A 24,474-nucleotide genomic window follows, 5' to 3' on the forward strand; every position below is an offset into this window, starting at 1 on the left:
CCTGGAGTTTTTTTGGTTGGTAGGCTATTAATTGTTGCCTCAATTTCAGAGCCTGTTATTGGTCTATTCAGGGATTCAGCTTCTTCCTGGGTTAGTCTTGGGAGGGTGTATGTGTCCAGGAATTTATCCATTTCTTCTAGATTTTCTAGTTAATTTGCATAGAGGTGTTTATAGTATTCTCTGATGGTGGTTTGTGTTTCTGTGGGATCAGTAGTGATATCCCTTTAACATTTTTTATTACGTCTATTTGATTCTTCTCTCTTTTCTTCTTTATTAGTCGTCTTGCTAGCGATCTGTCAGTTTTGTTGATCTTTTCAAAAAACCAGCTCCTGGATTTATTGATTTTTTGAAGGGTTTTTTGTGTCTCTATCTCCTTCAGTTCTGCTCTGATCTTAGTTACTTCTTGCCTTCTGCTAGCTTTTGAATGTGTTTGGTCTTGCTTCTCTAGTTCTTTTCATTGTGATGTTAGGGTGTCAGTTTTAGATCTTTCCTGCTTTCTTTTGTGGGCATTTAATGCTATAAATTTCCGTCTACACGCTGCTTTAAATGTGTCCCAGAGATTCTGGTATGTTGTGTCTTTGTTCTCGTTGTTTTCAAAGAACATCTTTATTTCTCCCTTCATTTCGTTATGTACCCAGTAATCATTCAGGAGCCGGTTGTTCAGTTTCCATGTAGTTGAGCAGTTTTGAGTGAGTTTCTTAATCCTGAGTTCTAGTTTGATTGCACTGTGGTCTGAGAGACAGTTTCCAATCAATAGAAAAAGAGGGAATCCTCCCTAACTCATTTTATGAGGCCAACATCATCCTGATACCAAAGCCTGGCAGAGAGACAATGACAAAAGAGAATTTTAGACCAATATCCCTGATGAACATCAATGCAAAAATCCTCAATAAAATACCGGCAAACCGAATCCAGCAGCACATCAAAAAGCTCATCCACCATGATCAAGTGGGCTTCATCCCTGGGATGCAAGGCTGGTTCAACATACGCAAATCAATAAATGTAATCCAGCATATAAACAGAACCAAAGACAAAAACCACATGATTATCTCCATAGATGCAGAAAAGGCCTTTGACAAAATTCAGCCCTTCATGCTAAAAATCCTCAATAAATTTGGTATTGATGGGACGTATCAGTAAGAGCTATTTATGACAAACCCACAGCCAATATCATACTGAATGGGCAAAAACTGGAAGCATTTCCTTTGAAAACTGGCACAAGACAGGGATACCCTCTTTCACCACTCCTATTCAACATAGTATTGGAAGTTCTGGCCAGGGCAAACAGGCAGGAGAAAGAAATCAATGGTATTCAGTTAGGAAAAGAGGCAGTCAAATTGTCCCTGTTTGCAGATGACATGATTGTATATTTGGAAAACCCCATGGTCTCAGCCCAAAATCTCCTTAAGCTGATAAGCAACTTCAGCAAAGTCTCAGGGTACAAAATCAATGTACAAAAATCACAAGCATTTTTATACACCAATAACAGACAAACAGAAAGCCAAATCATGAGTGAACTCCCATTCACAATTGCTTCAAAGAGAATAAAATACCTAGGAATCCAACTTACAAGGGATGTGAAGGACCTCTTCAAGGAGAACTACAAACCACTGCTCAATGAAATAAAAGAGGACACAAACAAATGGAAGAATATGCCATGCTTATGGATAGGAAGAATCAATATCATGAAAATGGCCATACTGCCCAAGGTAATTTATAGATTCAGTGCCATCCCCATCAAGCTACCAATGACTTTCTTCACAGAATTGGAAAAAAACTACTTTAAAGCTCATATGGAACCAAAAAAGAGCCTGCATTGCCAAGTCAATCCTAAGCCAAAAGAACAAAGCTGGAGGCATCACGCTACCTGACTTCAAACTATACTACAAGGCTACAGTAACCAAAACAGCATGGTACTGGCACCAAAACAGAGATATAGCCCAATGGAACAGAACAGAGTCCTCAGAAATAATACCACACATCTACAACCATCTGATCTTTGACAAACCTGACAAAAACAAGAAATGGGGAGAGGATTCCCTATTTAATAAATGATGCTGGGAAAACTGGCTAGCCGTACTTAGAAAGCTGAAACTGGATCCCTTCCTTATACCTTATACAAAAATTAATTCAAGATGGATTAAAGACTTAAATGTTAGACCTAAAACTATAAAAACCCTAGAAGAAAACATAGGCAATACCATTCAGGACATAGGGATGGGCAAAGACTTCATGTCTAAAACACCAAAAGCAATGGCAACAAAAGCCAACATTGACAAATGGGATCTAATTAAAGAGCTTCTGCACAGCAAAGGAAACTACCATCAGAGTGAACAGGCAACCTACAGAATGGGAGAAAATCTTTGCAATCTACTCATCTGACCAAGGGCTAATATCCAGAATCTACAAAGAACTCAAACAAATTTACAAGAAAAAAACAACCCCATCAAAAAGTGGGTGAAGGATATGAACAGACACTTCTCAAAAGAAGACATTTATGCAGCCAACAGACACATGAAAAAATGCTCATCATCACTGGCCATCAGAGAAATGCAAATTAAAACCACAATGAGATACCATCTCACACCAGTTAGAATGGCAATCATTAAAAAGTCAGGAAACAACAGGTGTCGGAGAAGATGTGGAGAAATAGGAACACTTTTACACTGTTGGTGGGACTGTTAACTGGTTCAACCATTGTGGAAGACAGTGTGGCGATTCCTCAAGGATCTAGAACTAGAAATACCATTTGGCCCAGCTGTCCCATTACTGGGTATATACCCAAAGGATTATAAATCATGCTGCTATAAAGACACATGCACACATATGTTTATTGTGGCACTATTCACAATAGCAAAGACTTGGAACCAACCTAAATGTCCATCTATGATAGACTGGATTAAGAAAATGTGGCACATATACACCATGGAATACTATGCAGCCATAAAAAATGATGAGTTCATGTCCTTTGTAGGGACATGGATGAAGCTGGAAACCATCATTCTGAGTAAACTATTGCAAGGACAGAAAACCGACCACCACATGTTCTCACTCATAGGTGGGAATTGAACAATGAGAATACTTGAACACAAGAAGGGGAACATCACACACCGGGGCCTGTCGTAGGGTTGGGGGAGTGGGGAGGGATAGCATTAGGAGATATACCTAATGTAAGTGACGAGCTAATGGGTGCAGCACACCAACATGGCACATGTATACATATGTAACAAATCTGCACATTGTGCACTTGTACCCTAGAACTTGAAGTATATATAAAAAAAAAAAAAAACACATACACACACAATCTGTTGCAGGTGTATTTCGAAAGGGAATGGGTTTAAACTAAAGTGCAAAAGTTCTTTTTGTAATAATAAAATGTCAAAAAACAATTAGTAATAGGTAATTGGATGATTGAAGTACCACACGTTGTTCAGTTATACAGTGGAGTACTGTGCATTCCATTAAAAAGAAATGAAGAAAATCTCTATATGAGTTTGAGAATATAAGTAAGGAGCAGTGTCTCTAGTTTCCTTTTGTTTAAAAAGTGGAAGAAGGCAGTGGAAGAATAAACCAGGTAATTAAAGTAGCTATCTAGCAAAAAGAAGAGGAGAGGGTGAAACTAGATCTGTCAGGATGTATATCCGTTTTATATTTTAGAGTTTGGAACCATGTAGACGTAAAGCATGATTTAGGGGGAAAAATCAAGACAATTCCTAAAGATACAAAAGAGACTGAAACATTTGAATGTAACTGTTACGATGTTGGTGGCACAGCTATTTGAGAAGAATATTTCAATTCATTTTAATACATAGTATTTCACATGTATATCCTGGTGGGATGTAACATTACAAAAAAAATAAGTTTATAATTACATTCAGTAGTATTGTTGTCATCAGTAATATTGGTATTGTTATTTTGAAACTCATATATGTATATGAATAGTAGAAAGAAATAAGGTTATAGGACTTGGCATTTTTCAGTGTAAGAGAAATAATAGAGGACCATTTCATATGGATTTCCCACAGGCACGTCAAATTCAGCATGTCAGAGTGGAATGTCATCATTATTATTGACACCAGAATTGTACTCATTTGACCAAACAGGAAAACTAGAAGCAGTGAAAGACTTTTTCACCTTTGGTCCACTGTTCAGCTTTTCTATATGTTGCCAGCTCTAGTTCTGAATTTTCTCTTGATTCTGTCCCATACCCTCTGCACCCAAGTCTGATAATGATATTTTTCTTTCAGAAACTCTCATCTTCTCTAGCTATGGTTCCTGACCTTTTAGACAACAGAAACTATTTTATCCCTGAAATATTTGTGTATATGATTATGTTATTTATTTACTCAATCAGATGCTGCTTTATGTGGGAATTATTTAATCCTTACATTAATTCTAAATACTCCCTTGCCCCAACCCCCTCCTCGCGGCCGCCAAATAAAACTATAAAGATTCTTATGGATTGGGGCCAGCCACAGCTATATATTATTACTATAAATTCTCTTCAAATCTTTTTATTTTTAAAATTTTAACCAGAATTTTATATGACGTAGTTTAGAGTCAACTAGATAAATATATAAGGTTTCTTAAAGAAAAAAACTGTAGTCACCTGTCTTTCTGCCATTTTTCCTTGCTCAGAGACAACCACTTTTAGTGCTTGTAGCCAATTGATTCTTTTGTATCTATGTTCAGATCTGTAAATAACACCTCTGTGTTATTCCTTCATGAGTTGTTAATTATAGGCAGTATGTATTGATACTGCCTTTGCACTTCCTCTGTGCCTTCATCCTCCAAGTAATCAAAATTCAGTGTTTACATCATGATTCCTATATTTCCTTCAAAGCTGAGACCTGTAGTCAGCTGTGATTACTTCTCCTTTTCTGTACAATCTTTTGTATTCCCTGGAAGTAATACTTATCTTTTCTTTTGGTATAATTTTTTTATGTTCACTAAACTGTCTGACAGATGTCCAATATGTTCAGACACGTCAAGGATTCTGTTACTTTAATTTTCTTGAGGAAGTCTATTCAGAGCCATGCTGACTCCCACCTTGGGGCTCCTTCTTTTCCAAGTTTGTAGCTGCTGCTGCTTGTTCCTGTTCTGAAATTTTAGAATGAGGTGCCGTAATGTAAGTTTATTTAAATGCATTCCATTGGGCACTGATGGGCTCTTTTAGTCTGGAAGCAATCTCTTTTAGACTCTTTATAGAAAATACACTCTCTTTGTTCTCCTGGATTGGGCATCAGTTGTCCAGATACTACAGAGTTGAAAATATCTAGCACTCTGTTTCTTAGACGGACTTTCAACCAGTCTTATTTTCTTTCTTCTTATTTTTCGCTTCCCCTTTCTCCTTCCCAAAAGTGTAAGGTTCTGCTACTTTCTGTGCTTTTTGGAGTGGAGAAAGGGGGAGAAGTTATATGAAGTAAATCTGGTTGCTTCTGTCAGCTTTCTCCTTTGACACCTTGGGATTCAGCTTTCTCTGACTTAATGAGTCAGTTTCCTCTTGAATTTCTTTCTTGCTTTCAGTGTTTGTTTCTCATTCCTCTTGTCTTTTTAAAATTATGCTCCCCTTCTTAGAATTTTTTTTCTGTAATTTTAGTAGGGTTTTAGATGGGAGTGAAATTATATATATATTTAATAATGGGCAGGTGCCCTTACTTTCTACTCACAGATAAATACTGTCTGGTGATATCTGCCTCTATGACTCTCTCAGTCTACTAGCTTATCTGTATATTTTCCATGTTTATCTTTTTTTCCCAGATCTAGTTTTGTTTTTTTTTTCCCAAAAAAGGAAACTTGAGATAAAATTTTATTGTTTCAAATTTTATCTCCTCTTGCTTTTAATGAGGAATTGATATCTTGTATACCTGTATCTCTTAGTAGTAGCATACATAGTGCTTGCCCCACAGTATAGTGTTTATATTTTTAATCTTTTATTTGGACCTTACCTTCACTTCTTGCTCAAAATTAGAGCAGCAACAAATGTTGTTATCAACAATGGATGCTATTTGCTTACCTTGGGACTGTTTCGAAATGCTTGGAAGTATTCTTGATGGTCATAATTTTTTGGAGTACACTATTGGCACACAGTAAGCAGACACTGGAAGATGCTAAATCTCCCTCAATGCATGGGATGACTGTAAATGGTTCTTTTCATACAAAATGTCAGTAGTCAATCTTGAGAAGCATTAATGCAAGTCATAAGGGAAACTTGGCTTTACCCTGAGGCTGTTCCTTGCCCATAACCCTCTCAGATGGTATCTGTTTCCTTCCACACCTCTCAAGCACTTAGGCTGGAAGTGTGGGGTAAATGTCCTTCTTGGTCCTTTTTGCTGTTTCCTGACCACTGCATTCTTCTCTTCCTAAAAATTAAAACAAAATTAAACAAAAAAACTCGACCCTGCTTTGAATTTCATGCTTACCCATTTTTGTTATAGAAGAAACATCTCACTCATATCAAAATAATTTTTATGTCAAGTTTTCACATGTAACAATCAATACTCATGACTGATCAGTATAATTATGAATGACATATGATTTCTAATTTAATAAATATGCAGTATATATGCCACATGCCCTTTTTCCTCCAATTTGTTGATTAATTTAAATGTAGATTTATTTCTGGGCAGTGAGTATAGGTGTTACTAACTTCCTGTTTAGCTATCAAAAAGCCAATGTTTTAAAAATGCTTTTTGCTGCCTCTATTAGTGCATCATTTTTAAGGGTTATTTGTTTAAATTGCAAGGGTAAGAATTACATTAACTGCATGTGATACCTATGTTATTACAATGTGATTAAATACAGTTGTATGCAAGATAGATAGCTGTGTGTAAATATTATATACTTCATATCAAACTGCAATTTTAAAATGGATTATCTTGTAAAAGTGTGTCTAGTGTCAGAATATTGCATAGCCTGCATACGTGTATGCATTCTTAAATTTGGACTGTGATACTTATTTTAGTACATTGTTTACTTACATGTGTTTTTCATAAAGCAATGACTTGCAGTATTATCACCAATCTTTCTTTCTGGTTTTTAGGTTGTGGAAAATGCCCTTAAAGTGAACCCAGTACTAGGTCCGCAAATGTTTCAACCGATTTTACCCTATGTTTTCAAGGGTATTATAGAAGGGGAGGTAAGATTTTTCTTTAAGTTCCAAAGGTAGTGTTAGAGACTATAGGATTCTAGTTTTAATTACTCTGTTAGATAAAGAAGGAAAGCTTTTCTTGTCATTTGGATCATATTAAATTATGTTAAATTTTCAGGGCAGTTAGACACCTTTGCCTTTTCCTGTTCCACACAGGGAAGTATAGATTTTCTTTGACATGTGTCTTTCAAACATATGCATGTATGTTCACACAGAAATCATTTGAAGTACAGGAATGGTGAGTGGCTTAATTCCAATGCTTGACAACTAAGAATATGAGGGGGACAAAATAGTGTTAATGTTGTTATAGACTGAATATGTTAAACCACTGGTTATTTTCTAAGAACAGCTCACTTAAATAGATCCATGGACCCGTGTATGTTATGAGTATTTAAAATAATATAGTACCAGGAGGCGGAGGTTGCAGTGAGCCGAGATCGCGCCACTGCACTCCAGCCTGGGTGACAGAGTGAACTCCATCTCAAAAAAAAAAAAAAAAAGTAATAAAGTAATATATGAAATTGATAAATAGTATTTTTCTCTTTATTGTGTATATATATATAGAGAGAGAGAGATGGTGCATATAATTCATATATGTATTTAGTAAGTTAGAACTCAGGCAGTATTGACAGTTCATTCTAAAGAGAAGTAACATGGAGGAGAATGTTATTTTATATCCCTGTTGCTTGTTACTATGTCAGTGATTGTTTTTACTTGTACACATGTAAAATAACACAATTTTACATGTGTTGTATTTTAATTATACAGAGGTATCCTGTAGTGATGTCCACGTATCTTGGAGTTATGGGTCGAGTTCTACTACAAAACACTAGTTTTTTTTCTTCACTACTCAATGAGATGGCCCATAAATTTAATCAGGAGGTAAGAATCAATATATTTAAATTTAAGGAAGTCTTTATCTAAATATAAATTAGAAATAGTTTGATGAAATAATGAGTCTTTGTAAAAGTAGCTTTATAGTATTTAGACCTTTACATTTTAAATCTTAATTTATGCTATATCAATAATTTGGGGTAGAAAAAGGAATCTGTAAGTGGCAGTTGAAGCTTATACATTTTTGTCCTCGCTCAAAATAGGTGATTTTATTCTGCTTAGCCATAGAATATGATGTTGATTTGTTTATAGCTGCTGTTTTTCTTCACTGATACAGAATCTGGAAACGGGTATTTTGCGTGGAGTGATGTATCATCCTTGTATTACTTCTTTAGTTAACTTATTTTTAATGCCACTGATTTGAGAGTATTTCTGTTCTGATTATTGTGGAAAATGACCTTTTTAGCAAAGGTTTATTTTTAAAAATTGTAGTTGATATCTATTACCAGAGTAAGTTTGGAATGGGGTTTTCAGTGAGGTGATTTAAGACTATATATGGCCGGGCGCGGTGGCTCACGCCTGTAATCCCAGCACTTTGGGAGGCTGAGGCGGGTGGATCACAAGGTCAGGAGATCGAGACCATCCTGGCTAACACAGTGAAACCCCATCTCTACTAAAAATACAAAAAATTAGCCAGGCGCGGTTGCGGGCACCTGTAGTCCCAGCTACTCGGGAGGCTGAGGCAGGAGAATGGCATGAACCTGGGAGGCAGAGCTTGCAGTGAATGGAGATCGTGCCACTGCACTCCAGCCTGGGCGACAGAGAGAAACTCTGTCTCAAAAAGAAAAAAGAAAAAAGACTATATATGAGATATTCAAATAAGATGATGCTGTAAGTCATTAATCTGTTAAGATTTATAAGATGTTGAAGATAGGGTATACTTGACGAATATGTCTACAATGGAGACAATTTTTAAAATCTTTTGGTTTATGGCTGAAAACAAATATAACTATTTCTAATACAAGGAAATCCAGAATAAGGAAGTACAAATTTTAAAATATATGTAGCTTTTCTAGAATTAGACTAATCTAATTAGAGATCCCAACCGTTGTTTTGATAAATAAATAGGGTATATTTTTATTAGCTTATTAATTTTAATTGAAATGGGGTAATATATATTTTTTAGTTTTTAGTTTTTTTTTTTTTTTTTTTTTAGTAGAGGTGAGGTCTTGCTATATTGTCCAAGCTGTTCTCAATGCTGAGCTCAAGTGATCTTCCCACCTTGGCCTCCCAAAGTGCTGAGATTACAGGATAAACTAAGAATATTTAAGAACGTAAGAGAGGAAATTAAAATTACCCAGAGGAAACATCAGGATGCCATTACTATGTATTTACTTTCTTGTTTCCATGAGGGGCCTGGTCATGTTTCCAACATATCTTGAAATATATGTCCTTCTTCCCTTGCATTAGTTCATGAAGATTCAGTCTGAGATCACAATGAGTAAATATTTAATCACCAAAGTCATGGATTAATCTCTTAAAAATGTTTTTAATTGACACATAATAGTTGTAGACATTTATGGAGTACATAGTGCTATTTCTATACATACAGCATATAGTGATCAAATCAGGGTAATGGACATATCTGTCACCCCAAACACTTACTATTTCTCTGTATTGGGAACATACAACAGACTCCTTCTATTTGAAACTATATATTACTGTTAACTGTAGTCATCCTACAGTGCTATATAGAACACTAGAACTTATTCCTCCTATCTATGTGTGATTTTTTTACCTTTCAACCAATATCTCTCTCTCTCCCCACTTTCCCCTTACCTTTCCCAGTCTCTAGTAACCACTATTCTACTTTCTGCTTAAGGTCATCTTTTTTAGCTTCTACATGTAAGTGAGAATATGCAGTATTTCTCTTTCTGTTCCTGGCTTATTTCACTTAACATAACGCTCTCTAGCCTCACTCATGTTGCCACGAATGACAGGAATTCATTCTTTTTTGAGGTCGAATAGTATTCGTGTGTGTGTGTGTGTGTGTGTGTGTGTGTGATATTTTCTGTATCCATTCATCTGTTGATGGATGCCTAGGTTAATTCCATATCTTGGCTATTCTGAACAGTGCTGTAATAAACATGAGGGAGTAGGTATCTTTTCAATACAATGATTTCCTTTCTTTTGGAGATGTATATATCCAGTAATGAGATTGCTGGATCATGCGATAGTTCAATTTGTAGTTTTTTGAGGAAACTCATATTGTTCTCCATAATGGCTACACTAGTTTACATTCCCACCAGTAGTGCCTGAGTTCCCTTTGCTCTACATCCTTTCCAGCATTTGTTATTTTTTGCCTTTTTGGTAATAGCCATTCTAACTGGAGTGAGATGATATCTCATTGTGGTTGTGATTTGCATTTCCCTGATGACTAGTGATGTTGACCTTTTTTTTGTTTTGTTTTTGAGACAGAGTCTCACTCTGTCACCCAGGCTGGAGTGCAGTGGCACGATCTCGGCTCACTGCAACCTCTGCCTCCCAGGTTCAAGTGATTCTTTCGTCTCAGCCTCCCAAGTAGGTGGGATTACAGGCACGCACCACCCCAGCTGGCTATGGGGTTTCACCATGTTGGCCAGACTCATCTCGAACTCCTGACCTCAGGTGATCTGCCTGCCTCGGCCTCCCAAAGCGCTGGGATTACAAGTGTGAGTCACTGCACCTGGCAGATGTTGACCATTTTTTCATGTACCTGTTGGCCATTTGTATGTCTTCGTTTGAGAGCTGTTTATTCAGATAATTGTTCTACTTTTAAAATGGATTATTATTTTTATTTAGCTGTTGTTTGAGTTTCTTGTGTATTTTGGATAGTAATCCTTTGTTGGATATATAATTTGCAACTATTTTCTCCCATCCTGTGGGATGTTCTTTTACTCTGTTGTTTGTTGCTTTTGTCGTATGGAAGCTTTTTAGTTTGATAGAATCCCATTTGTCTATTTTTCCTTTTGTTGCCTATGTTTTTGAGGTTTTATTCATAAAATCTTTTCCCTGAGCAGAGTCCTGAAGTGTTTTCCTTATGTTTTCTTCTAGTAATCTTATAGTTGTGGGTCTCACATTTTAAGTCTTTAGTTCATCTAGAGTTGATTTATGTATATCACGAGAGATAGGGATTCTAGTTTCATTCTTCTGCATGTGGATATCCAGTTTTCCTGGCACCATGGTTGAAGTAACTGTTCTTTCCCCGTGAATATTCATGCTATCTTTTTCTTAAATCAGTTGGCTGTAAATGTATGGATTTATTTCTGGGTTCTCTGTTCTATTGGTCTGTGTGTGTTTTTATGCTGGTACCATGCTATTTTGGTTACTGTATTTGTAGTTAATATACTGTATTTGTTATACAGACACACACTTTTTTGGGGGGGGGTGCGGGGAGACAGAATCTAGCTCTGTGGCCCAGGCTGGAGTGCAGTGGCAGAATCTTGGCTCACTGCAACCTCCGCTTCCCATGCTCAAGCAGTTCTCCTGACTCAGCCTCCCCAGTAGCTGGGCTTACAGGCACACGCCACCATGTCTGGCTAATTTTTGTATTTTAGTAGAGATGAGGTTTCACCATTTTGGCCAGGCTGGCCTCAAACCTCTGACCTCAAGTGATCCACCCGCCCTGGACTCCCAAAGTACTGGGATTACAGGCATGAGCCACTGCACCCAGCTTATGTAATACATTTTGAAATCTGGTGGTGTGATGCCTCTAGCTTTGTTCTTTTTGCTCAGCATTGCTTTGGCTATTTGGGATTTTTTATGGTCCCATACAAATTTTTTTTTCTATCTCTTTGAAGGATATAATTGGTATTTTGATAGGGATTGCATTGAATCTGTAGATTGCTTTGGGTAGTATGGCCGTTTTAATAGTATTAATTTCACCAGTTCACGAACATGGTATGTCTTTTTTTTTTTTTTTGTATTTTCATTTTTTTTTTTTTTTACTTTTTTATGTTTTTAAATTTTAAAAATTTGCTGTTTTATTTAAAAATTTTTAGAGACAGAGTCTCACTCCATCATCCAGGCTAGAATGCAATGGCACAATCGTAGCTCACTGCAACCTCAAACTCTTACTCAGGTGATCCTTTCACCTTAGCCTCCCAAGTAGCTGCGACTACAGATGCGTGCCACCACACCTGGCTAATTATTTATTTATTTATTTGTTTGTTTGTTTGAGACAGAGTCTTGCTCTGTCGCCCAGGCTGGAGTGCAGTGGTGCAGTCTCGGCTCCCTTCCAGCCCCGACTCCCGGGTTCACATCGTTCTCCTGCCTCAGCCTCCCAAGTAGCTGCGACTACAGGCGCCTGCCACCACGCTCGGCTAATTTGTTGTATTTTTAGTAGAGATGGGGTTTCACCGTGTTAGCCAGGATGGTCTTGATCTCCTGAACTCGTGATCCGCCTGCCTTGGCCTCCCAATGTGTTGGGACCACAGGCATGAGCTACTGCGCCTGGCTCCACACCTGGCTAATTTTTAAAATTTTTTGTAGACATACAGCCTTGCATGTTGCCTAGGCTAGACTTGAACTCCTGGTCTCAAGAGATACTCCTGCCCCTGTCTCACAAAGCACTGGAATTACTGGCATAAGCCACTGTGCCCAGCCACCTTCAGTTTTTTTCTAATCTAGTTTTTAATTAAGAAAAAGAAAATGTCATTTGGGTCCATATCAACATTTGATCTGATTAAATCCAAATGCAATCCAGTGAGATATTAAATTAGTTAAATGTAATTTAACATTGATATTTTTCTTTGGGCTGCTGTTAGCTTTAAAATATTACATCATCATGCAAAAACAATACATCTTATTGAGTAAGTAAAATGACTTAGCTTTTGACAGGCATGTTGGCAGGCACCTGTAATCCCAGCTACTTGGGGGGCTGAGGCAGGAGAATCGCTTGAACCCAGGAGGCAGATGTTGCAGTGAGCTGAGATTGCACCACTGCTCTCCAGGCTGGGCGACAGAGCGAGACTCTGTCTCAAAAATAAGTAAATAAATAAAAATAAATAAAATGGCTTAGCTTTGCTTATCATATAATTAAAGCATCATATGAGGACTACTCTAGTTACTGCTTGGTAACTTTGAAAGCAAACACATTTTAAGGTTTCAGTGGCTGGGTGTGGTGGCTCATGCCTTGTAATCACAGTGCTTTGAGAAGTCTAGGTGAGAGGACTGTTTGAAGCCAGGAGCTTAAGACCAGGCTGGGTAACAAAGCGAGACTCCATCTCTACAAAAACTAAAAATAAATAGAGCCCCAGAATTTGAGGCTGCACTTAGCTATGATCACTGCACTCCAGACTGGGCAGCAGAACAGGATTCTGTCTCTAAAAAAAAAGTTTAAATATTTTTTTAAACCAAAAAAATGAGAATTTTTTTTTTAAATGAAGTTTCAGTGATTTTGGTATCACTTCCAAAACAACCTACTTTTAATTACTTCTCATTGTCCTTTACCTGCAATTTCCTTTCATTCTCTTTCCATCCTCTTTTATTTTTCCTTTCCTTGCTCTCCTAGTCTTGGATACTCCTTCCACCCCCAGATTCCTACTATAATTGGTTTTGATTGTTTGTTTTGTGGCTTTTTTGTAGTTTGTGATTATTTTACAAAACTTCTACTTGATGAGGGCTCAGTATTCTCGTTAGATGTATTCACGTGTCCAGCCCTTTCTAAAATCCCTTGGTGCATGAGGATCCTGTCCCCTTGAATATCTTGGGTTTTCGCCTCAGTCACCTAGATCCCATTTGAATTCTTGGCCTCACTTGTGGGTGCCCCTCAATGTGTTATCTAAACATTATTGTCAGTGTCTCTGTATCCTTGATAACAACTCTGGGATGGTCATGAGCTCTTTTTTTGAGACGGAGTTTCAATCTTGTTGCCCAGGCTGGAGTGCAATGGCGCGATCTCAGCTCACTGCAACCTCCGCCTCCCGGATTCAAGTGATTCTCCTGCCTCAGCCTCTCAAGTAGCTGGGATTATAGGTGCACGCCACCATGCCTGGCTAATTTTGTATTTTTAGTAGAGACAGGGTTTCTCCATGTTGGTCAGGCTGGTCTTGAACTCCCGACTTCAGGTGATCCACCCACCTTGGCCTCCCAAAGTGCTGGGATTCCAGGCGTGGGCCACCATGCCTGGCATGAGCTCTTTCTTGCTTAGGAACTTAAAATATACCCCTGGTCTCTCACTTCCCATTGACATATCATTTGTTTTGACAGGAAATCAGGTATAGACATGTAAGGGAAATACCGTTATTCCTCCATCTATAGGCTAGTGGGCTAATCCAGATCTTACAGTGCCTATTTTTCCCTCTTTTTCTTCCCAATTCTATATTGCTTTTATATCGACACTTCATTGTGCTGGTACCTAGAATACATTCCTTTCCGGAATGCTGTGTTCTTATTCTGGATTAGACATTTGGTCTTCTGGATTGGACAGCTGGTTTGATATCTGTCATGTTACACTGATGAGGTTTGACTGGTTCGTATGTTTGCTGCACTGTCCATACCCCAACTATGGCTGAAAAGAACTCTCAGCCCTCTCTTCTCTGCCTTCTCTCCTCAGGCTTTTACTTTTCAGTCTTTCACTCAGCCTTTTACTTTTTTTGTCTGTTTTTTCATTTGTTGAGCTAGAATTATAGTAAGCCACCTAGAACTTTATACCAAGGCTCAACGTGCTGTGGTTTTAAAAGTGTGCTCTGAATCCTTGTTAAATTAATTATAAATTCTGCAGCCCAGAACTGATACTCAGCTGATAGGTGTCAGTGTGGTCATACCAGTTGTTAAAATATTGACATAAATCCTGCAAATTAGCAAACAAGGGTAAAAAATGACTTTAATAAGTGTTATAATGAATAGTATAAATTTTACTGTAAAAAATTGAGCATTCCTTGTAAGTATTGTAAACACACGTTTTGAATCTGCAGGAGTACAGTGAAGATATTTTAATCAGTAATAAACTATCAATAATAAACTAGTTTAGAACATCATCTGGTATATTTAACAAGTTTAGAAGTCTTCAATAACTGCTGTAAATATAGGATTCAATGCAAACTAAAATTAGTATTTATTCCTGGAATAAAGAAACTTTTACTATTTCAACAAAAATATAGTGGCTTACTATTGCTAGTAATATAAAGTTTGGGTGCAAAGATGCTTAAGAATTATATCATTAAGAGTTGAAGGGTCTAAATTATATTTTATCAGAATGTCAGTTATTTTCTATTAAAGTTCCACTGGCAAAAAGTGAATAATTTTTGCAACAGTCAGGGAAAAAAGTAAAGTACCATCGTGAATTGACAATAGACAGTTGTGTTTGAAATAAAAAACACAGTTTTTAACTATCAAAATGAACAAAAATACTATTGGCATTTTTTCAATACCATTTACTGTGTAGTTTTAATAGAATATTTTAAGGAATAAAATATTTAATAAAAACAGAAAATTAATATTAATATGAGAGTATTATTACATTGTAGATTTGTTTCCAACCTCTTAGAAAACTTGTATAGGCATACTTGATATTGTGGGTTTGGTTCCAGACTACCACAATAAAGTGAGTATCTTCATAACAAAAGTCATATACATTTTTTGGCTTTCCAGTGCAAATTACACTAGTTATAATTACGCTATACTGTAGTTATAATTACACTATACTGTAGTATATTAATAGTGCACAATGGTATTATGTCTAAAGTAATAATGTTTGTACCTTAATTAAAAATAATTTATTGCTAGAAAATTCTAGCGATCTCAGCCTTCAGTGAATAATGTTTTTGCTGGTAGATGGTCTTGCCTTGATAGTGAAGGCTGCTGGCTGATCAGGGTGGTGGTTGCTGTAGGTGTGGGTGGCTGTGGCAGTTTCTTAAAATAAGACAAATGAAGTTTGCTGCGTCAATTGACTCTTCCCTTCACGAATGAGAGGATTGACTCCAGTTGTGACAGAAATTCTACTGAAGACTAAATGGTCCTCAGAGAGCAAGAAAAGGAAAAATAAAAGAGGATTGAAGCAAGTTGCAGGCAAAGGATAATGAACAGTAGGTTGTTTTGGTAGTGATAACAAAATCACTGAAACTTCATTTTTTTTAATGATGACGATGGACTATTTGGTCCTCAGTAGAATTTCTGTCACAATTGGAGTCAATCCTCTCAGATTCTGCTGCTGTTTTATTAAGTTTATGTAATATTCTAAATCATTTGTTGTTATTTTAGCAGTGTTCACAGCATCTTCACCAGGAATAGATTCCATCTTGAGAAACCACTCTTTGTTTTTTTTGTTTTTGTTTTTGTTTTTTCCTCATCCATAAGAAGTAATTCCTCATGGCTGGGCGCGGTGGCTCACGCCTGTAATCCCAGCACTTTGGGAGGCCGAGGCGGGTGGATCACCTTAGGTCCGGAGTTTGATACCAGCCTGGCCAATATGGTGAAACCCTGTCTCTACTAAAAATACAAAATTAGCCAGGTGTGGTAGCACATGCTTGTAATCCTAGCTACTTGGGAGGCTCAGGCAGGAGAATTGCTTGAATCTGGGAGGCAGAGGTTGCAGTTAACTGAGATCGCGCCATTGCACTTCAGCCTGGGCAACAAGACTGAAAACTCCATCTCAAAAACAAAAAAAAAAAACCAAAAAAAACCAAAAAAAAAAAACGAGAGAAAAACAACTCTTAATCTGTTCAAGGGGCAGCAAGACAGGTAGATATTCACACTGCTACTTTTCCCAGACCCTCAGGTTTATTATATTTTATAGAGAATTGGTGTATGTGCTCTTGGCAAGACAATTAAAGGTACCCTTCCAGAACGTGCAAGAATGCCATATGCAGCATAGACCATAATTAGTGCAGTAAAGTCAAGATTGCTTTGTCCTTACACTAGGGACAGTAAATAAAGCAGAAATCAGGAGGCCTTCCCAGGACTAGGGCTAATCAGAAGCCATCATACTGGATTAGCATTCAAGATGGAGTCATTTTTGTCTCCACAGTCAGATTAAAGAATTGGCATACATAATTGTCGGGGCTGGTAAGTCTGAATTTTGTATAGCAGGCTGGAAACTCAGACAGGATTTCTGTTACAGTCTTGAGGCAAAATTTCTTCTTTCCTGGGCATACTGTTTTTGCTTCTAGGGTTTTCAGTGAATTGGATGAAGCCCACTCACATTATCTAGGGCATTCTCCTTTATTTAGCGTCAACTCATTGTAAATGTTAATCACGTCTACGTAATACTGTCACAGCAACATCTAGCCTAGTGTTTGACCAAACAACTGAGCACCTTAGCCTAGGAGAGTTTATACATAAAATTAGCCATCACATTCTGTATTATGTTGATTTGTTTTAGCATCATTTTTAGTGTAGCATGCAAATGTCTTAGGAAATAATTCATTTGTTTTCCTTTGAAACTCTGCAGTTTGAGGTTGCAACTTGTCCTCTCCTCTGAGGGTAGCCGCAAATTAGTCCAGCAAATTAGAGAACAGTGAACAGTAATCATCCAGTTGAATAAACTATAATCTAAGTACAAGCTGACAGTTTTGAAAAATGCATGTTTTTTTATTGTACCAGATTGGCGGTGATTTATTAAATGATATTACTAAAATCACTCATGGGCTACATACATGTTTTGAATAAGTCTGCTTAGCTGTCAGGATTAATTAGAGTCAGTTTCTGGTTTTGCTCAAATTATCCATTTCCAGCTCATGACTTACCCCCAGTTCAGGTATTCCAGTTCTGTGGTTTACTATAATTGAATTTTAACCATGACTTATGAGGCTTTAACCTTTAAAAGTATTTACCCACAAGTAAAACATATTTTAGGTATTTTGAGATGCCTCCTCCTCATGTTTCAGATGGACCAGCTTTTGGGAAATATGATTGAAATGTGGGTTGATCGAATGGACAACATTACCCAGCCTGAAAGAAGAAAACTTTCAGCTTTGGCTTTGCTCTCTCTTCTGCCATCTGATAATAGGTGAGGAAATGTTTTCTTAAAATTTGTTTCTTTCAAGCATCAAAATGTAAACACTATTTTTGGCCATCAGTATTGCTGTGTGTTGCTGGGCAGTGGTACTTTTATATATATGGATGTGAATTTTGTTAGCTGATAATGATATGGTAAGTGTTGGTCTGGATCAAGAAAGCGGTGAGTAGGATAGGTACTCTTGGATTGTGGGGGCTCTAGTTTATTTTGGTTGTATTCATTTTACAAATTTATTTCATCCTTTCTGAATTTCCATATTTTATAACTATGTTTTATTAGACTAATCTTCAGTCCTCTGTTTACGTAGATACATTAAATATCTAACATTTCAAAATCAATAGCACTTCATAAAGTATGTTATAAAGTGTGTTAATTCAACAGTATTACTAGTTTTGTTTTCTTTTTATTTTGGATTATTTCTAAGGAAGTTTGCAAGTTGTTTTTTTCTTCTAAAACTTCTCACTACCATAAAGCAAATACAAAATGCTTTGGTTTGGTCATTTAAAGAAGAATATGTTTCTTTGTTTTAATTTCATTTTGTGGAGTTCGGCATGAAATACTTTTAAAAATAAACTTTGACAGTCAGTACTGAGTTCTCATTCACGCTGTGTAGATTTTTTAAATTGGTGGCAGGTATATAAAAAACATAGAGCTTGATTGGTGAATCTTCCTCATTACATTTTCTGGACAACTGCACATGGATGCGGTATGGGACATTGCTTATACTTTTGGCTTAGTCAGCTTTATTAAGCTTCATATCAGTGCACTCACCTGGAGCCCTCTTCTTTTTCATAGCAAAATTTTGGAATTTCTTTTAGTGCATGGTCAGCACATTTCTTGAAACCCACTTCATGGATGCGCTTATGAATGTTGGTATATTCTCAGGTCACCACCTTGTTGATGGCATAACAGCCCTTTTTGCTGCCCTTCTGTACCAAAGCCATTATGCTGGGCGCCTATTTTTTGTACTTTTAATTCTAAAGGCTTAAAAGCAGGTCTCAGGGCTTGATGTTGTGTTAAAAGAATAATGATACTACATTTGATCTTTATGTCTTAGGACAGCGGTTCCCAGCCTTTTTGGCACCAGGGAACTGTTTTGTGGAAGAAAATTTTTCCATGAACTGGGGGAGGCGAAGGGGATGTTTTTGGGATGAAGCTATTCCACCTCAAATCATCAGGCATTAGATTCTCACAAGCAGTGTGCAACCTACATCCCTTGCATGCATCGTTCACAATAGTGTTACCACTCCTATGAGAATCTAATGCCGCCACTGATCAGACAGGAGGCGGAGCTCAGGCAGTAATGCTTGCTTGCCCTCTGCTCACTTCCTGCTATGCAGCTTGGTTCCTAATAGACCATGGGCTGGTACCAGTCCATGGCCCAGGGGTTGTGGAACCCTGTCTTAGGGAATTTTTAGAGCATACACATCCTAGTGATAAATTAGTGACGTAAGTCCAGTTTTAGAAGTCCTTATTTGTTCTTTTTGTATTATTTACTTCTACTATGGTAATTTGTATGAAGGACATATGTAATTATTTTTTCTCAATATCATAACAATAGATAATACTTACCAAATGCCATATACTTTCCTAAGTGCTTTATGTTGGTAATTGAATTCTTAAAACAGCCCGATGAGGTATAGACATGATTATCCCTTCTCAAAGAGCAAACATTACTTAAAAATGTTAAGTAACATTTCTAAGGTAAGAGATGTAGCATTTGGCATGGCATAAGCCAATTTGAACCTGGGCTGCTTAACACTACTAGGAATGCCTCTTTTAACCACCAGGTGATATTGCTCCCCAGGTGGACACGCACAAGATGAAAAGATTTCTTCACTATGAAATGGTGTGGCATCTTATTTATTTTTGAAAGCCAAATTTAAGTTACCTACATTTTAACTCATTGGTGTTTCTTTCTCTCATTGGGAAAAAAGTGACTTGAGTTTTTAATATTGAAATGGTTAAAGAACGTGGTCCTTGGTGGTAGTCAGCACTCTGTTTGTTAGATAAATTAATGAATGGAAAAAAATGAGTTAATAAGACATGTTAGAATTTTCTCCAAGATAAAGTACTGAGATTATTGAAAGAAAGCTAGAAATGGTGGAGGTTAAGTTTAGAAAGATACCTAATTGTATCAGAAAAATGTGTTTTACATTTTTAATGAGAATACTGTTTGCTTCAATGTATGATATTATGTAAGTGTGTGGTTGTTCAAAACTGTTTTTGACATGTAAGTTGTGGAAATTTAATATAGGTTGAGTATCCTTTATCTAAAATATTTCTTACAGATTTTGGATTTTTGGGATTTTGAAATATTTTCATATATATAACAAGATATTTTGGGGATGGGACTCAAGTCTAAATGTGAAATTTATTTATATTTCATATACACCTCATATAGTCTGAAGATAATTTTATGCAATATTTTAAATAATTTTGTATATGAAACAAAGTATTTGTATGAAATTTTCCACTTGTAGCAGTATTCTGGCACTCAAAAAAATCTCAGATTTGGGCCTTTCAGATTTTTGGATTAGGGATGCTCAATCTATATTTGGCATCTATAAGAAAAATTAATACTTAGACTGGGACTTAAGTCAACTTACATAAATTGAGGGATAGGACTTTATTAAGACTTGAAATTCTCTTAAACACTGGAATTTTAAATTTAAAAGTTGTGAGGTGGTAGCCTTGTGATGGAAGATCAGATATAATTTTTGTTTTTAAGATGAAATACAAATCTAATGGGCATTAGCAAAGTCATGTCATTTTTAAGGGTACTGAGAAAGTCTTGAATAATGTGGTAGTAGAATTTTAAAGAATAATGATTTAACTTCATAATATCCTTAATAGACTAGTGATGAAACATTGATATAGAAAATCTGTATCAACCTGTAACAATCTGAAAAAAAAAAATGCCTTTATTGCAGTAGAAATTTGGCACATAGTAATTGGCTTGTGACTTAGGAAGATTTATAGTCACATACTGTAGTGGAACGTGCTGATATTCACGTCAGCAGTTTTATTGTTTCCTATTTGTAACCTTTCTTCTAGTTAACTACATAGTTGTTGGAGTTAGGGGATATTTTTCCTCTTCTGCATCCTCAATGATGATTTCTTATTTTTCTACGTACTAGTAATTTCCTATTCTTGCGTTTCTTTTAGATTTTACAGCATACCATTTCCTTTTCCCAAAATAAGGTATGTCTAAAGTATGATGTTGATGATTTTAAAAGTCAGGCTAAATTGGGAAATGTCATTTTTTCCTCCTTTTATTATGATGGCATTTGGGTCCAGATGATTATTTTTTGTGGGAGGGTGTCCTGTGCATTGTAGGATGTTTAGCATCATCCTTGGCCACTACCTACTGGATGTCAGTAGCACTCTCCCCTTCCTCCCACCCCCTCAACTCACGACAATTGAAAATATCATCAGACATTGCCATTAGATATCCCTGGGGACAAATTGCCCCCAGTTTAGAACCATGACTCTAAAGAATGACCATTTGGGAAATGGTTAAACTCTTTTACTCTAATCCACTACTTTTGGCTTAGAAATTTGGTGAAGACTACAGACTTTAGGACCACACTCAAATCCCAGGGCCACCAGTCACTTGCTAATGTCCATGGTCAAATTACTTAACTCCCATGTGCCTGTTTCCTTGTTCTTAAAATGGGGGTACTAATAGTATCTTTCTAATGAGGTTGTTGTCAGGATTAAGATTGAGTTTACATATGTAAGGTCAAACTGTCTACATAGATGGAATTAGCTGTCCTTATTTCATCCCCTTCTTTTTCTCATCCATTTAATGCAGTACCTAATTCTAAAAGATGATTTGAATGGGGAAGATATATTTTTGCATCTGAAATACATAGTAAGTTTTGTATTAAGAAAATGGACCTAAAGAAATAACCAAATTCAGGCCAGGCACAGTGGGCTCACACCTGTAATCCCAGCACTTTTGGAGGCCGAGGCAGGCAGATCACTTGAGGTCAGGACTTTGAGACCAGCCTGGGCCAACATGGTGAAATCTCATCTCTACTAAAAATACAAAGATTAACTAGGTGTGGTGGCACATGCTTGTAATTCCAGCTACTCAGGAGGCTGAGGCAGGAGAATTGCTTGAACCCGGGAGGCAGAGGTTGCAGTTAGCCAGTATTGCGCCACTGCACTCCAGCCTGGGCAACAGAGTGAGACTCTGTCTCAAGAAAAACAAAATAAAACAAAACTGATGACAACTTTAATTTTGATTATGAAGAAAAGAAAGAAACTAACACCAAGCACTCTTCACATCATTCCCCCACATTTTGATTTTTTGATGTCTCAGTTTACATCTTTTTATATTGCCATTTCTTAGCAAATTGTTGTGGTTATTTTTCTTTTTTCTTAAAGTTCCAGGATACAAGTACAGAACGTGTAGGTTTCAGCCCATCATCTAGGCTTTAAGCTCCACATGCATTAGTTATTTGTCCTAATGCTCAACCTCCCCTCACCCCCCACCCCCCCCCCCCAAACTGGCCCTGGTGTGTGTTGCTCCCCTCCTTGTGTCCATGTGTTCTCATTGTTCAACTCCCACTTATGAGTGAGAGCATGCAGTGCTTGGTTTTCTGTTCCTGCGTTAATTGCTGAGGATGATGGCTCTTAGCTTCATCCATGTCCCTGCGAAGGACATGATCTCATTCCTTTTTATGGCTGCATAGTATTCCATGGTGTATATGTGCCACATTTTCTTTATCCAGTCTATCATTGATGGGCATTTGGGTTGGTTCCATGTTTTTGCTTTTGTAAATAGTGCTGCAAGAAACAAATGTGTGCATGTGTCTTTATAGTAGAATGATTTGTATTCCTTTTGGTGTATACCCAGTAATGAGATTGCTGGATCAAGTGGTATTTCTGGTTCTAGATCCTTGAGGAATTGCCACACTGTCTTCCACAATCATTGAACCAATTTACATTCTCACCAGCAGTGTAAAAGCATTCCTATTTATCCTCAGCCTCGCCAGCATCTACTGTTTCTTGACTTTTTAATTATCGCCATTCTGACTGGCACGAGATGGTATCTCATTGTGGTTCTGATTTGCATTTCTCTAATGATCAGTGATGTTGAGTTTTTTTTTCATATGTTTGTTGGGTGCATAAATGTTATTTTTCTTATTAATAGTTTTGTTTTGGCTAGGCACAGTGGCTCATGCCTGTAATCTCAGCACTTTGGGAGGCCAAGGCAGGCAGATCACTTACAGCCAGGAGTTCGAGACCAGCCTGGGCAACACGGCAAAACCCCATTTCTACTAAAAAAAAATACAGAAAACTAACTGGGCATGGTGGTGCATGCCTATAATCCTAGCTACTCTGGAGGCTGAGGCTTAAGAATCACTTGAATCCAGGAGACAGAGTTTGCAGTGAGCCAAAATCGTACCACTGCACTCCAGCCTGGGTGACACAGTAAGACTCTGTCTCAAAAAAAAAAAAAAAAAAAGATTTGTCTTTGTAATTCGTAAAGATATGAGTGATATAGTCACCACAATTAGAGTATTATTTTGAATTTTTGTCTGTGTAGTTTAAAAAGAATTTTTTTTTTTTTTAGTGGCAGAGTTTAGCTTCTATTGTCCAGGCAGGCCTTGATCTCCTGGGCTCAAGTGATCCTCCCACCTCAGCCTCCTGAGTAGCTGAGACTACAGGCATGGACCACCATACCCAGCTGTGTAGTTAACCTTTGCCAGGGAATTTTATCCATCCAGATGTTTTCTTGTTACATTTTGCCATCGTTTTCTTTAAGATTGATGAATTCCTTTCAGCAGTTTTTGTAAGACAGGCCTGTGGTGATGAATTCCCTCAGCTTTTGTCTGTCTGAGAAAGTCTCTCTCTCTCCTTCATGTTTGAAGTATATTTTTGCTGGATAGTATTCTTGGTTGCCCTTTCTTTCCTTCAGCGCTTTGAATATGTCATCCCTCCTGGCCTGGAAGATTTTCACTGAAAAGTCTGCTGCCAGATGTGTTGGAGCCCCTTTATATGTTACTGGTTTTATTGCTGCTTTTAGGATCCACTCTTTGTGACCGTTGAGAATTAGATTATTATATATATGTCTTGGAATCATCTTATGTGGGTTGAATCTCCCTGGTGGTCTTTGACTCTCTTTTCCCTGAATATTTATATCTTTCTCTGGATTTGGAAAATTTTCTATTATTATTATTATTATTTTTTTTTTACTATTTCTACCCTTTTTTCTCTCCCTCTTGAAGGTCAGTGACTCTTAACATTTGCTTTTTTTTTTTAAGATGGAGCTTCACTCTTGTTGCCCAGGCTGCAGTGCAATGGAACGATCTCGGCCCACTGCAACTTCCGCCGCCTGGGTTCCAGCAATTCTTCTGCCTCAGCCTCCCGAGTAGCTGGGATTACAGGGATGCACCACCACACCCAGCTAATTTTGTATTTTCAGTAGAGACAGGGTGTAGCCATGTTGGTCAGGCTGGTCTCAAACTCCTGACTTAAG

The 24,474-nt window shown here is 37.3% G+C and overlaps 1 protein-coding gene across 4 annotated transcripts in view; it reads left to right on the top strand.

The window, feature by feature from the left end:
• IPO11 (importin 11) overlaps positions 1-24,474 on the top strand; it is a 220,696-nt gene that overhangs the window by 126,713 nt on the left and 69,509 nt on the right. For all 4 annotated transcript variants that reach the window (XM_024246853.3, XM_063724115.1, XM_054555604.2 and 1 more), the window contains 3 exons: positions 7,043-7,138; positions 7,919-8,032; positions 17,851-17,972. In XM_024246853.3, the coding sequence (XP_024102621.1) occupies positions 7,043-7,138; positions 7,919-8,032; positions 17,851-17,972 (332 nt within the window). The remainder of the gene's footprint in view (positions 1-7,042; positions 7,139-7,918; positions 8,033-17,850; positions 17,973-24,474) is intronic.

This window comes from Pongo abelii, chromosome 4 (genome assembly GCF_028885655.2).
Source record: "Pongo abelii isolate AG06213 chromosome 4, NHGRI_mPonAbe1-v2.0_pri, whole genome shotgun sequence".
Taxonomy (NCBI): Eukaryota; Metazoa; Chordata; class Mammalia; order Primates; family Hominidae; genus Pongo; species Pongo abelii.